This window comes from Ailuropoda melanoleuca, chromosome 7 (assembly GCF_002007445.2).
Source record: "Ailuropoda melanoleuca isolate Jingjing chromosome 7, ASM200744v2, whole genome shotgun sequence".
NCBI classification, from domain to species: domain Eukaryota; kingdom Metazoa; phylum Chordata; class Mammalia; order Carnivora; family Ursidae; genus Ailuropoda; species Ailuropoda melanoleuca.
Window position 1 is genome coordinate 125,237,363 of NC_048224.1, and position 16,491 is coordinate 125,253,853.

The 16,491-nt window shown below is 40.9% G+C and overlaps 1 protein-coding gene across 1 annotated transcript in view; it reads left to right on the forward strand.

Annotated features, from left to right (window-relative positions):
• Positions 1-16,491, forward strand: part of GPC6 (glypican 6) — a 1,108,844-nt gene that overhangs the window by 997,777 nt on the left and 94,576 nt on the right. Inside the window, exon 5 of the mRNA XM_034665372.1 lies at positions 1,612-1,742. Within this exon, the coding sequence (XP_034521263.1) occupies positions 1,612-1,742 (131 nt within the window). The remainder of the gene's footprint in view (positions 1-1,611; positions 1,743-16,491) is intronic.

Consider the following 16,491-nt stretch of genomic DNA (forward strand, 5'->3'; position numbering starts at 1 on the left):
TATATTTCCAGTTGCATGCTTAAAATATTTATGCATAGAAGAAAAAAAGCAAGGCATATGCAAACTATTCTGGTGTTATTCTGGGAAGTGGCATTATGAGTGTATTTCTCTCCTTTGTTGTTGGGGTTTGTCTTCTGTATTTTGTAAGTGTTTGATAATAAACATGTATTATTTTGAAAGAAGGAAAGTGTTTTAAGATTGGCTCCCAAGAGATTTAACAATTGAAAAACTTGAAATCTAAGACTGGAATGTGTATGTCAAAAGTCTAGGCTGTGCTGTCTAATATGGCAGCCACCAGTCTCAAGTAAATATTTAAAATTATATTTAAATTAGGGCACCTGGACAGCTCAGTCAGTTAAGTGTCTGCCTTCTGCTAGGTCATGATCTGTCCTGGGATCGAGTCCCGCATCAGGTTCCCCGTTAGCGGGGAGTCCGCTTCTGCCTCTGCTCCTCCCCTCCGCTCATGGTCTCTCTCTGGCTCTCTCTCACTCTCAAATAAATAAATAAAATCTTTTAAAAATTATATTTAAATTAATGAAAAGCAAACTAATTTATTAACAGTTTAATTCTTCAGTCGCACCAGCCATATTTTAAGTTTCAACAGCCCCATTATCGTCATCACAGAAAGTTCCGTTTGGCTATCCTGATGGAGGCAGTTTACCAAACTGTGCCCTGAATACTAAAGACAAAAGTGAGCCAGCTTTCAGTGGTACAGAAATGGGCAAAAGCCCCTCGCCATAGACGCCGAGAGAATCCTCATCACCAGTCCCTTTTATACACTTGACCTGTCTGAGGCCAGGTGAGCTCAGAGATTTTCCCCCCACAGGCATTGTGCTAGTTAGTGATGGAGCAAGGATGAGAACTCAGGGCTACCAGCTCCTCAGGCAGAGCTCCTGTCAACATATCACTATGACCATCTTCTCCAGAAAACTAAAGCTTCCCAAGCAAGACTTCAGTTTAATTCAGCACAATTTCATTTCACATTTTTTGAGTTCTTACAGTGTGGTAGGCACCATTATAAGCCTTGACTATACAAAACCAAGTAAGAGACGTCTCTATCCCCAAAGGATGCCGAAATGCTAAAACAGAAGGGCACCAAGGAGGGACTGGTCTGTTCTTGGGAAATCTAGAAGTGCTCCCCCTATCATACATAGGTTTGAATAAGGTCTCAATGTTTGTGCACCCAAATCCACATGTTAGCACTTCTTCTCCAGCATTCTCAATTTTCCTCCCCCTCCAGAAGAAGAGACTAGACTCCATTTTTGAAATGTAGCCAATCCCTGACCTAATATTGTTTTGTTGTTATATTTGTTTTTTTGGTCTAACTTCACAAGAGATAGTTGGAGACGTTCAACAACCTTGATATGAACTAATTTTCTCATGTTGAGGCCTGGTTTTACATATGTAAAATAACCTTAAATCTTCAAATGAAATAAAATAAAATACTCCTTTGATATTTAGTCATCCATACCATGTCAGATTATATAAAAGCAAATAAAAATTTTGAGCGAATGGTTATTTTTCAACCAGGTGTGTTGGAACTGTTTAAACACAGGTTAACAACCTGGAACTCCCTGTTCTCATATAAATCATGCTCCTGTATTTTAACAGATGCGATGCTCTTGGTGGCAGAGAGACTGGAAGGACCATTCAACATTGAGTCTGTCATGGACCCAATAGATGTCAAGATCTCTGAAGCCATTATGAACATGCAAGAAAACAGCATGCAGGTGTCTGCAAAGGTATTGGCATTAGTCATATTTCTACAAATAAGGAAAGCGCAGTAATCTAAAAATGAAGTAACTAGATATGTCGGCTGGGATTATAAATTCTAATACATTGTCGGAGAGCTTTTCCTATTGAGCTACAAATTTGCTGCTTCATTAAAAACGTCCAACAAAATGGCATTGAGAAAGGAAGCAATCTTTTCGTTCTCAGCCACTCAATCATGGAATTTCAGAGAGCCCCAGGTAGATTGACTAATCCCTCACATTTGTGAGCAATTTGGGGGAAATTTTCTTTCTAATATGTTTGAAATTCCTGCACACCCGTTCTTCAGCCCATTCTCTCTCTAGGAACTTTTAATTATATCTTCAGCTGTGCAAACCAGGCAAATGTTCTATATGTTCAATCGTAAATAATTAAACATTTCATCTGACTTTCCTTTTTAAGACTATGGCATAACCTTCATTAATGAATCTTCAGGGGAAAATGCTCCTGTGTATGAAGTCAAGCACACATTAAAAGAAGAGAAGCCCATTTTCATAAATCCTACAAGACTGGGTTTCTGGGGTTGCAGCTGCAGAATGCACGAATACCGGATGCCCCATTTTTATTTGTCCCCACTCCGTTAAAGATAAACAGGACCTGCCTTCAGCAAAATTGAGAAATTTGCAAAGGGTCTCCAGCCTGCTCTTCATCACCCCCTTTTCTCCACCAGGATGACTGCACAAAGCCGTTACGTTCTTCTTACTGGTCTCTCTATCATGACACACTAACCAAACCTGTATCGGTCCTTTAAACCTGGCTGGTGACTGATTGGTGACTGAGTGATTGCATTTTAATTGAAAGTCTCATTCACACAAAAATATGTCAGACAAAGAGATGCATGCTTAGCTTTCTTCGATTTTTAAAATGCTTTGTGAAAGGGATTTCAGATATAATCAAGGAGGAGGGGCTGTGTGGGGGTGGGGAGGATTACAGGGCAGAAAGAGAGCCATGGAATCTGACTAGGTTTCCGTGGCTGAGTCTGAATCAAACCAGTTTGGGGCTTTCCGGGTGAACTGGTAGGAAGTAGGGTAAGAAAGAAACTGGCCTGGGTCCCTTTCTCTTTTCTTGGGAGACGGACAGGCCAAGAGTTTTACAGGCCTAGCTCTGGGTTTCAATGAGCTATGTTCTTCCTTTCCTGGGAAAAAATAGCAATCATTTATTCCTCTCAAATCTATTGCCTGGACACGGATTCATGTTGTTTTAAGAGGCCACTATCCCAGCAATGGTTGCTGATATACAGAACAGCCCTAGAGAAGAGGGCGTAAGAAGCACTCAGAGCTTTGAGACCACCGCACACTTCTTAGAAGGATCTCCACTGGAGCACGTGCATACGTGTCGAGTTCCTCTGTTAAAAATTCTCTAAGAGGTCAGATGGACTCTCTTTATTACCAGAATGTGGATGAAACATTTTTGTGGAATTTGTCCAACTACATTATAATAGGAGGGTTGTTAATAAGGAATGTGCTTTTAAAAAGACACATTTCTTTGTAAGAAATGTCAAAATCAAGAGTAGAAATAGTACAGGACATGTAAGGGTACATTCGAGTGAGAGGATATAGTATAGCGGGTCATAAAATAACGGGACAAAAAATGCCAAATGAGCTAGAAATTTTAGAAAAAGAGTATCTGGTAGTCTTGACACAGGGCAAAGGGGAGTGAGTTAAGGAAGGAGAGAGAGGAGAGCAGCCAGGCTCTGCAGGACAGAGGGATGAGAGGCAGGCTGCAATGTGGAAGAGGGTTTGAGGAAGGACCAAAGCCAGCCTCGAACATAGCGGAGAAGCAACAGGTGGCTGGAATTTGGATACATTTAGCAGGAAACACCAGCAGCATTTGCTGATGGAATGGGTATGTTCCACAAGAGGCTTTATTGCATGGAATTTGCATGGAATTTGGAACTAGGTAGTTTCATTTTCCATATAAGACACATCCATGAAATTATACATGAACTAAAGTCTAAAATCTACATTCTTGCCAAGAACTGGAGAGTTGTATTCCCCCCTCCTTTTTTTGAGTAGGCACCACACCAAGTGTGGAGCCTGACATGGGCCTTGAACTCACGACCCAGAAATCAAGACCTGAGCTGAGATCAAGAGTCACATGCTTAACCAACTGAGCCACCCAGGCACCCCATGTATTTTTCCTTTTTCAGGGGAACCCTCAGTCACCGTTCATAAATGGTCTCACTGAATCAGAAGTTCTAGATGTCCACTTCAGCTGGAATAGTTGCATAACGAAACTTCCTTAAATTCTGATAAGGCTTTGAGTGAGGCCAGAGCTATTTCAGAATTGAGGGTAGGGGCAGGGAGTGGGCAGACATCCTGAGAGTTGTAAAGCCTACAAATTAAAGTGACTTTTTATTCCAGGATATGATTGGCAACTTCTCCTTGGAAAATCATTTACCTTATTACACCAGTTGCTGTTAGCAGTCATTCCAGAATGTTTTTCAGAAAGGCAGTGGTTTATAACTGTTAGATCATATGTTGAATGCTTACTTCAAAGGACTATACTGGGCCTTATGTGGTTTATATTATATAATATTTATAACAATGCTTGTGATGAACTAGAACTCCCCCCCCCTTATTTTCCAGATAAGGAAACCAAGGCTTAGAAAGGTTAAGTAACATACAGGGGGCCCCATGGTGCATAAGGAGTACACAGAGGAGGGTTCTGATGACAGGCCCCACATTGCCAGATCGCTGCATTATAACAATGAGGGTGTCTCATCCAGGGGCAGTCTCATCCAGGGGCAGTCTCATCCAGGGGCAGAGTTCGGTAAATATTTGCTGAATAGACCAAGTATTAAGAGAAAGTTCAAAGACCTTCAGTATAAAACCTTCATGAGAAGCTGAGGAAACAGGGTGGCAAAGCCAAAAGGACTCAAGTTGTCTGTCTTTCTGTCGCTTCATAACTCTACCTAGCACTTCCCACCATGCTCAATTCTAATGAAATCATTCTCTCATCCAGCCTCATGGCTTCCAGCCTTTCCTGAAGTTGTGGTAGTACAAAGCATAAAAGCCTACTTTCAGCTGCCCCTTTCTGTCTGAAGGCAGAAGATGAACACTCCAGTTCAGATATGAAATTCCCCTCCTCTGATGCCATAGGTTCTCATCATATCTGCAGGAGAGAAGAGCTCATTTTTTGTACCTACTCACTGATCCTGAATTAGTGGGATTTACTGACCAATGAAAAGATCTGTGCCCAGCAAGTATGCTCCTGGTCCAATCTTGTCTTAGGTCTGTTTTTCTACATATTATCAGATCCTTTTTCCTCTCCTATTTAGCCCACAGCCAAACTGTTAGGTGTAAGGGACACTGACATTCCTCTCAAAAAATGCATTGGCTGGGCTTCCTGGCTGGCTCAGTCGGAAGAACATGCGAGTCTTGAACTCAGGGTCATAAGTTGGAGCCCTGTGTTGGGTGTAGAAATCATTTAAATAAATAAATTTTTTAAAAAATACATTGGCTACACCAAGTTGTATAATCAAGTTATAAAATTTTGGGAATAACATTATGGCACTTCTTTCAAACTCTTGGTTTGTGCAGTCTGTGTATTCTTTGTATAATATCATATTATATGTTATATAACATATATTATATAAATCATTATATGTGTATGTATACATGTACGTACACATTTTTAAAGACTGGAAACAACAGGACATTAAAACTTTGCTCGTTCTTTTTGGACAATTAATCACCTAGTAACAGTGATAATCATCATGGCCATTATACTCATTCAACAAATACCCTACCATGTACGAGGCTTGAGGAATACAGAAGACAAAACACATCCTCTGCCCCATGTCAGTCTCTTTCTAGATGTTTTATATATTTATTCCAAACCCCTGCTGCAATCTTGTAGAGCATCCGTCTCCTGATTTTATAGATCAAGAATGTTAAATTTACAGGAGTTGAGTAGCCTGCCTGGGGTCATGCAACTAACAAGGGGCAGATTTGGGATTACGACTGCAAATGGTCTGATCCAAAGAAAGACTTTCCCGGCATGCCATTGTTTCCTCAATAAGTGTCTTCCCACCTGGTCCACCTATACCTCAGCGCTGGAGGATCCAGCCTTCTAAGGGAGGGCTGTTGCCTAAAACACACTACAGGGAATGTTCTGATGAGAAACAAGTGCCGTTCGTTCATTCTTCAAGCCCCAACCAAGCTTATTACATTCACCAGCTTCCCAATCTTCATCACAGACAGGAAAGCACCCTCATTATTCTACCACTTCTGTGACCAACCCAAGTCAAAGAACTTTGCAGGTGTGTGGAAATTTCCCAAGGGAAGAGGGAACAAAACTTACTGAGTCTCAGCCTGTGATTTTCAGATGTGTTGATAGTCTCCTTCTTATTCTATCAGGGAAGATGAAACTGATCTCACTCGATATGATTTAACTGTATTAGGAATAATTTCAAACCTAATCCAGGAAAAGATTGGTTTGTCAGATACAATCTAAATTAAAAAGGAAGACTTATTAAATTCCAATTGAAACCATCCATTCAATTAATACTTATTACAGTCGAGGGTAGAACCCATTACAGAAGAGTAGGGTAGCTTCCAGGTACTTAATTTTCTCCAGACAATTCTTTCTGAATCTACAGCACAAATGAAGAAAAGGAAAAAAGAAGGAAAGAAAGAAACTGAAGAGGATGGAAAAGAGAATATAGAAATATGCCTCTAGCTAGTGGGTCTTAGTTTCCTCATCTGTAAAATGAAGGGTTCTTTGAAATGTGCTTTTCCAGTTCTAAACAGTTAACAGTGTTGTGAACATTATCTCTTCACTATTGGTTAGGTTTCCTTTTCTAGCATCCAGATATTTTTCTTTTCTCTGAATCTTTTTTCTTTCAAAACATTCAGGCATAAGTGATATCTTGGGAATTCGCATGTAGAAAATATCTTCTTTCAGATACGAGGACATTGTTTAGGATTTAGTTCAAATAAATACATTTTTATTCCAGTAGTGTTTGTCTGCCCTTTGAGTTCCTAGGTTATGCGTGCCCCTCTTAAGCCAGTTAAGCATATTATTTCTTGTGTTACGGTTATTTGCATACTTCCCTTCTCCTCCAAGATTATAAATTATTTTAGGACAGGAGTTACATCTTACTTGTGCTTACATTCTACGGAGAGCCATCCTAACGTGTCATTTTACACATGGAAGAAACAGTATATTTCACTGAGTTGAATTTGGAACGTGAAAGGATAATGCCAGAGAGACTTCAATGACAAAGAACAGAAACTACCTTAAAATGTACTTGAAGTCAGCCTAGGATTCTTTAAAATAACATAAAGTTTCTAAGGTCAGATTTTTGACATTAGACCAACCTCGGACCTGGTTTTTACTAGTTGTGGGACTTGGGGCAAATTATCCGTCTAAACACAATTAATTCACCTGAAAAATGCAGATGTTATTAGTATCTACTCATCGGGTTGTTCGAAGGTAAAAATGATACCGTCCATGTAAAGTGCTTCGCATGGAATATATCTAATCAAAACCACTCTTACAAGTGAAACGTTTCAATTGCTGTTATTGAAAATGTCTAAATGTCTAAGGAACATCGATCGGCTCTATGGTTTTGCCTCATCCGCGATGGTCTGCGAGCTCCTGTTTCACACCCCAGAACAGAAGAGCAGGTGTGCAGTATGCACACCTGCTGCACACCTGCACTTGAAGGCACGCGTGCTCGGGGTTACTGTCAGTGGCGGGGAATCACCTTGAAAGGGACACGTATTTCTGCATGGCCTGTGACGTGGCATGGCAGGACACTGAAGATACGGCAAATGAACAAAGCCCTTGGAAGGCGGCTCGAGGGAAGAGTGGAGTCGGATAGAGGCTGTCAGCAACTTACTCGACTCCCTCCCTCCCTGGTGGTCGCACTGGTGCTGCCGCAGTAGAAGGTTTTAGGGGAATGTCAGTGGCCTCTGCCTGGTATCACATTAGTCTCACATTAAGGGACTAATTGGCTTGCTGCGATGACAAGTGGTTCTGTTCCTTCTGCCTGATTTCTGAGAAAAAAGCAAATGGCCCTACTATTTATAAAGTTCTATTTCTATTTCTTCTTCAGTTTTGTTTTTAAAAGAAAAGCAAGTTCTCCACGACGCCTGGATTCGGAATACTCAGAATAGTTTCTCTGGTTATTCAGATTTCAAAGTTTGTATTCTACCCGTCAGCTCTTACTTACAATATTTCACTAAGAACCAGTGACCTCCTTGAAACATCGTTTATTCTTTGATTTCTCCATTTCTATACAGAAAACCAGAATCTGTTCTATTCCTGATTGTGACATCACTGGGTAACAGAGCCAGATTTTTTTAGATGCTAGATACAAAGAAAAGAGAGGGGGGATAAAAAGAGACACCTTTTTGTTATAAAGCAAAATGAAGGTTTGAGGAAAGTGCCTACGATGCATTTATAAGAAATGCATCCAAAGCAAACTAGTTTTAACTTTCCTCCCATGTAAGAGGGATTTAAAAAAAAATTTTTTTTCCCTCCTTTTGATGATAAAGGGAAACTCCTGATTATCTCTGACCTTTGGAGATTTATCTTAAGATTTTCCTTCACTTTAACTTCAGGGCAAAAGATGAGAAGATTACGCTTAATGAAACCTACTCAAGAATAAGGGATTGAAGCTCAATTCAGTTTTTAACATTTAGCGTGTTGTTAGAGGTAGACACCCTCTCGCTCACCTGAATATCTTCTTCCAACATCCTCTTAACAGGAGAACTCCTTCCTTAGAATCATGCTTCCCAGGGGCAGTCGATGGTCAATGGTCGATGGTGGATGGTCGGGTTGGAGGAATTCCGTCGCCTAGCCTCACACACACACAGTGAACCCCCGCTCTGAGTGCTTCCTTCTGCCTGGGGAGCCGCCTTGCTGCTGGATTCGGGGGAGTCATTGCCGCAGCCAGCCAACATTTAAACGCGTGGAGGAGCCACCTTTGTGTGTTTACAGCAGCCCGTTCTGCCGGAAAGTTTTGAATTATATGGCTTTCTGTCAGTCGTCTTCTTCTAAATCGTTTTGCATATCTCTTCCATTTCACTTCATTATCCCACAATAGATCTTAAAACACCAGCCAAGTAGCTTAGCTGCCTTACAAAGTGAAAATCAATCATTTCTTTATTAATACACGTAACCTGTTAGCTAGACAATATGTCTTTACAACATGGGGCTCGTGGGGCTGGGTGACAAAAAGAGGTCTTGTGCAGAGAAGTGTGGGACCTCCTCGGACACAGCATTCTGACTTCGCTACGTTGACAGGAGTAGCTTTCACCCCAAATCTCTCCTAGCCCGGACCACTCTCCTGCTCACACCGTGTATCCCACGGCCCGCCACACACCTCCACCTGCCACCCCCGATAACCCTGTCAAAAACCGCACACATGTCCTCCCCCAAAGCCTCCCTCCCCAGGGCTCGCTGTCCCCGCGTGGGCCCCCTCTGCCGCACCTGCTCGTAGCCCGAAGCCCAGGTGACTCCAGAATTTCCCCTTCTCCTCTGCCCTCACAGTTGTTCCCTGAAGGGCCCCACTGAACAGTCCTTCTCAATCTCTTTTGAATCCATCCACAGCAGCTCCCCCGATTTTACCATCGCCCACATGGATTACAGCCTCCTAATTAATTCCCTGCCTTTAGTTCTGCCACACTTCGATCCATCCTCTACACTGTAACCAGAGGGATTGCTGAAAATGCAGATATGCTCACATTACTCCCCTGCTTACCAGCTTTCCATGGCTCCCTATTGCCATTAGACGCAAGCCTAGGTGTAGCCCTTGCACGATGCTGCCCTCAGCCTGCCACCCCTCTCCAGGCCACCCTCCCCACTCTCCGTGCCTGGGATTATTAAAGCAAATGTTTCTGAGCATTGATTATCTGCCAACATCATGCTAGCTGCTGTAGAGTTAGTAGTGGACAAGACCAACGCAGCCTGAGTCCTACTCGATGTCTTCACGTAGGAGGTAAGAAAACCTCTGTACGTGCCAGACGTACAAGACAGCCTTGGCTCTGTTGCTCAAAAGAACCATCTTCTATCACCTCCATGCTTTTGCCCAATCTATTTCCACATCCTGGAACCTCCTGTCCTCTTCACGCCAAACACCTATATGCACCATTTGCCAGACACTATTTCTTCACTTCCAGGGCAAGATTCAGTGGTATCCTGGTGAGTGCTTGCAAGCCAGCTCTCAGTGCAGTAAATATTCTAGTACACAGTGTTTCCCAATTGCTGTTGTGTAAGTATTCCCACCGTGGTGATGTCAAGCTACCAGTGTGATGTTACTGAACATGGAGTAGCACGCCACAATATAACGTTTCCCCTTGACTGACACGGTTGGCATAAATCACCTCAAGAGCATAGATAAGAGTAAATAATTAGGAAGTAATGAGTTTTGAGTATGTATTACTTTTGTTTTCAATATAATATATGCAATTTAAATTTATACCTTGTAACTCTTAGTAACCCCTGTTTACTGACTGGCTTGTGGAATTCCTGACAATTTAACAGGTGCTCTTGAGAGCCCGTTCCAGCACACCACTGCTCTTCTAGGGAGCCTTCTCTGACCCTCCAGGATGGTTAGTTGCCCCTCGTGGGTGTCCCCATCGCATATATCACGATGTAATTGCCACGCTTCTTCTCAGAACCTTCATGAAAGCAGGGACTTATCCAGTTGGCATATCCCCTGCACCTGTGTCTGCCCATAACGACACTCAATGAATATTGGTTGAGTGATGGGTTGAATGAATGACACAGAGCAAGGCTGATGAAATTTACACATTCATTGAAATTCAGCAAAATGATCTTAAAGTATTTCTTTAAAACCCATAAACAAAAAGCATATGAAATAATCATTTAGCCAGGCCAAGAAGATTAAGATTTCTTTTTTACCACATTCAAAATATGCTTCGTTCAGTTCCTTGTAATTCCTCCCTACTCACCATTGGGGAGAAAATACCAAGGTGTTCTGCTGTTTAAGGAAAGCAAACCCTTCAAGGGAAAAAAAAAATCGTCTTCTCAAGCAAATGGAACGAATTTGCTTTTATTGAAGAAACAATTTTAAGACGTATGCAAAACATTTGACAGATACTCTGGAACCAAGCTGCGTAAGCATCAGGAGTAAATTTTTAAAACCTTAAAACTGACATGGTAGCTGGCTTTTGAAAATTGAAGCTGGTGAAAAACAGCCAAAGCTGAAACTGATGACTTGACTTGATTCAGTATAACCCGGAATTCTCTTCACGGAGCCCTGGGCCCATCCAGCGACCCACGTGGAATTTGCCAGACGACTTGGCTAAGGGACCATCGTAATCAGTCTTTAAGGAAAGAAAAACATGAGTTAGGGAGCAAAGAAAAAGAGAAGGAGAGAGAGGGGAAGGGGCAGAGAGGAGGGGAGGAGGAAAGAACACAAGAGAAGAGCAGATTGTTCTGAGACTTTAGGATGAAAACCTGATTTCTTAAAAAATCAATCCATAAAGAAAGTTGGCAGACTAATAAAACCAAATAAAAATAAAAAGACTCGATATTTAAAATGTTAGTGTAATGAATATAATAATTTTATATCTAAAGAAAGAAGTCATTAAAATGTTCTAAGCCTATATTCAGGAAAATTCTTCATGGGTTATTGGCAGAATGCTCTTAGAAGCCAGGAAAAAAAAAATGTGTGAAATGAGGCTCTAGGGTGCCAGTTTAAGCTTATATCATGGTGATGATGAGGCTTTTCTTGCTATTACTTTTAATGAAATAGGATTTTAAAAGGTATTTTAACTTACATCTATTTACTAGTGATATGTGGACCTCTCCTGCACTCCCATTTCGGTCTACATATTTCACTTCCTCTCTGAGAAAGGGTCCCCAGCTCTGTGCTCAACTTAGACAGTTGGACACAGGGACACATAGGGTACAACCACAGCCATGGGCAGTTGGTGCCACTCACCATTTTCACAGGGTGGGGAAATCAGGAAGAGAGGCTTTGCAAACAGCCCAAGTTGTCTTCCCCTTTGCTACAAGCAACAGCCATTGCTTGAGATGGGAGGCTTTGCAAACAGCCCGAGTTGTCTTTTTTGCTACGAGAAACAGCCATTGCTTGAGATGTGATCTCCAGAACCCATGACTCTTAGCTCGCGCACCAGCCATCAGAGAGCCAAGCTTAACTATTTTATACACAGGGTCCTCGGCTCTCTAATTGGCTTTTCAAGCACAGTGGGTAGCTGTTATCAAATGATCAAGAAACAGGATTTTTTTTGGTTCTATTTATCAGTTTAAACAAAGTTGTTGATTTGGTTTTGCTCTAAGTTGGCACAGTAAGTGGAGGAAGGGAGATATCAAATGAGTTTTTTATGCAGATGGATGATTCATTGTTTTTTCTGAAGCCTAAGGAAGCAATTTTAAATTGATTTTGAAGAGATAATTGATTCTTTGCGATAGAGTATATAAAATACACAGTACAGTGTCTGGCCCATTGTTGACACTGAATAAGTGTAAAGTTCTCTTCTCTTTCTGATCTTGCTTTACACAAATCTGTCTGCTAATCGCCTTCCATAAATGTTTGCAAAAGGGCAAAATTATAACTAAAAGTTTCATGCATCCATAATCTTTCACTCCCAGTTTTGTTTTTTTTTTAAAGCACATACTTTGTGCTAGGAACTCTTACAGATCTGGGATTCAGCAATAGCCATGAACAAAATGTAAAAGATCCAATTCTTCATAAAAAATGATTCATGCATCACTCTCCATAATCCATAGATTTGATTTGTTATTCATTCTTGTGCTATTTAATTACAGATTACTTCAGTTAAAATAATACATTTCTATGCCTCATTTTTTTTTCTGTGTCTTTTCAAACATCATATCATTTTATCTTCCCAGCAGCCCTGAGGAAGGGGGAGAACATGTTACCCAAAGGTCACAGAGGTTTAAGGAGAAAGTCTGAAGGTAGTACTCCAGGCTTTTAGACTCTTGTTCATGACCTTTCTCTTACGCCACAGCTGTCTCTCATGCAAACAATGGCCAAAATAGAGAGAGAGCTGATGCAGATATGATAGCTTCCGTTTCCTTGGGAACGAACAGGATAGATTTGAATTCCCCAAGTGGTCATCTGACAAATAGTTCATTCATTAACACTGTAATATAAATGAGAATCTAATCAGTAAATAAAACATTACTTACTCTCAAAATATCAAGTCCAATTAAGTCTAGGTAGCATTCACTGCCACCCATGTTAATATAAAAGATGAGAGTCCTATTTGCAAATTTCAAAATGATATATGGGAATAGCAACATCGCACCACAATAAGAACCCACAGAGTAGAAAGTGAAAGGATAGAATTTTTCTAAAAACACGAGAGCCTAGACGGGATTGATCTTTAGCCACTGCTTATCAGCTTGTAATGACTTATCAGTCACAGTAATGACTTCTGTGAATGTAGAATCAACCGGCAGAGGACAAGGATATGTAGGTACAAAGCCACGGGGGCTTCTGAAATAGTGTGCACCACGTTGTTTTATTTTAAGGGAAATACATTAGGATGCTGAGATGTTCTTAAAGGAAAATGTCTTATATTAAAAAACCTAAGACATAGCACTCAAACCTGTTATCACCACCTTCCTCTCTTTCTCGCCTCTCCGAAACAATAAAATGTCTCTCCTTTCAGAAATTTGTATCTTTAATGTCAGTTTCTCTAATCTCAGAATGCCAGCACACTTCTGAGACATTTTAGTAATCCTTTTAAGATAGAGAATTCATGAGCCAGATATCTTCCCCAAACCCACAGGTTTTGCAAGCCCACTAAGCAGGAGGGATAACTCCGTTGTGTATTTTCAGCATCCATCTACATTGGGAATGCCAAAAACTTTCCAGATTACAGTGAGTGGTCCCCCCTTATCCAGGGTTTCAGTTATCTGCAGTCAATCGTGATCCGAAAGCAGATGTTCTTCCTTCTGACATAGCTTCCTTCGTGAGAAGGTCACCGGTAGACTAATGCCATGTCTCAATGCCTACGTCACTCACCTCACGTCATCTCATGCAGGCATTTACCTTTTCACCTCATCACAAGAAAAAAGCTTGAGTACAGTAACAATAAGATATTTTGAGAGAGAGAGAGAGACCACGTTCACATAACTTTTATTATGGCGTTTTGTTATAATTGTTCAATTTTATTGTCTGCTATTGTTATTTCTTACTGTGCCTAATTTATAAATTAAACTTTATCATAAGTATGTATGTATGGGAAAAAATCATATATACAGGGTTTGGTGCTATTTATGGTTTCAGGCATCCACTAGGGGTCTTAGAACATATCCCCCATGAATAAGGGGGGACCACTGTATCTAATTATCTCTTACAACATCCCTTGGAGGAAGATAGGCAGAAGATAATACTGATTTATGTCTTCACGGAATAAAGCTAATGATATGTTCCTGCGATGAGGTGGCTTGCCTGCAACTGTGTTCTCTAGAAACTTCTGTTCTCTTATAAAGAAAAGACCTTTAGTGTCTTAAAAATAGTATTTCTTCTCTTGAATTAAAGGTAGTGGAGGGTACCTGCACTGTTGGTGGGAATGTAAATTGGTGCGGCCACTACAGACAGTGCAGAGGTTTCTTAAAAATTAAAAATAGAACTACATGCAATCTAGGACTTCCACTTCTGGGTATTTATCCAAAGAAAACAAAAACATTAATTTGAAAACACCTATGTACCGCTATGTTCATCGCAGCACAATAGGTAAGATGTGGAAGCAACGTAACTGTTCATCGCTAGATGAATGGATAAAGAAATTGTGGTATATATAGTGAAATATTACGCAGTCATTGAAAAAAAATGAGCTCTTGCATTTACCACAACATGGATGGATCTGGAGGGATCATGCTAAGTGAAATATGTCACACAGAGAAAAACAAATACCATATGATTTCACTCATATGTGCAATCTAGAAAACAAAACAAACAAACAAAACAAAATAGATAACAGAAAACAAACATCGTTGCCAGAAGGGGAGGGGATGTAACAGGTGAAAAGGATTAAGATGGACAGATGCCCAGTTATAAAAATAATACTAATAGTAATAAGCCACAGGGATCTAAAGTACAGCATAGGGAATATAGTCAATAATATTGTAATAACTTTCTATAGTGACCGATGGTGACTGGACGTATCGAGGTGATCATTTCGTAGTGTATAAGAATATCGAATCACTATGTTTTATGCCTGAAACTAATATAATAATGTATCTCAAATATAATTCAACTTTTAAAAATTGTTTTATCTAAAAAAAGAAAAAGTAGTGGAGGGTAGAATGGATTCACAAACACCTCGAAGTCAATGCATCTGGATGTGTTACATATGAATCACTTCTCCTGGTGGGTTAGAACAAACTTCACAGTGCATCCCACGGTATGTTCCCTGGAACACCCATCTGGGGAGTACCTCCTGCACCCTCTGGATAGCCTGTGGCCAAATTGGGAATTACTGCAAAGGACCGCCTCCCTTCTGATGAGTCAGAACACACACTCATATGACCAAGTCCTGCCAAGATACCTAATTTCACTTTGACGCATGGAATTTATTGCATATGTAACGACTGTTAACAACCCTTGGAAATAATGTTTTATGGGAAACATTGAAGAAACATCAGCCCAGACGTTTTTTTCCCCTCAAATCTCCTTACTCAAAAAACAAAACTTCTAGAAAGAAAACGGTTGTAGAATAACGTAAGTAGCTAATTACTGTCAAGCACTTACTTTTCCAGATGCTGGCTTCTGTTTTTTATGTACTGCATTTTATCATCACAGTGTGATGAGTAATATTATTATTCCCATTTGGCAGAGGAGGATACTAAAGTTCAGGGAGGACCCTGAATGTTGGCATGGCACTGGACTGTGCTCAGCCCCACCTGCCACCCATCCACATACTTGCCCTTGGCTTTAAAATACCACCTTAGGCTATTGACCCAGATCCACATCTCCAGCCCTGACCACTCCTCGGAGTAGAGTCTCGATCTACTGTCTCATGTAAGCTAACTTATTTAACCTCTCACTTAACCGACCCACATTATTCCGCCTCTGTTGCTTCCCTTATTCGAAATACAGTGTATTGAGGTGCTCTAGACCACCAGGGAAAAGCCTTATTGGTCCTCGAGAGGAACTAGCCCTGGGCCTCCTGAGCCACAGAACTTTGTCTTAACTATACCGCTGCTACAGTAGGCTCAGAAAATGGTCTGAGACGGTCCGAAAGTCCTGCACAAGAATTCCTTTTGTCCATCATCCCATGAACCCCAGGTTTTAAAAACATTGTCTAACTAACAGATTGCATGTATGGCAAATGAAAGCATTGATTTTCACTTTGGAACTCATCTAAGTAATGTGACGGATATATGTTAAGATACAGTCTCTGCAATGAGCATCAGCCAAGGGCTTCTCATTGTTCCTGAGCAATGACAGGGCGCGTGGGTGCACCAGTCTCCTTTCCGATTCTTCCCTTCAGGTTCTGTAAAAAGTTCCGAAAACCAACTCTGGATCCCTTGGCGTGCCACTTCCCACTGAAGGATCTCTTTATGACCATGCCTTTTTTCCTAAGGGTAAAATAGAATCTGTTGAAGGACCTTCAAGATTCATATCTTGACATATTATGACAGATTTTTCCTTCGGTCTCCAACTATTATGAGGTGAGGTGTTGTTTCCATCATAATGAAAGTCAGTGTCTTCTTCCATTTGAATCATACTCTCAGCAATTTCTG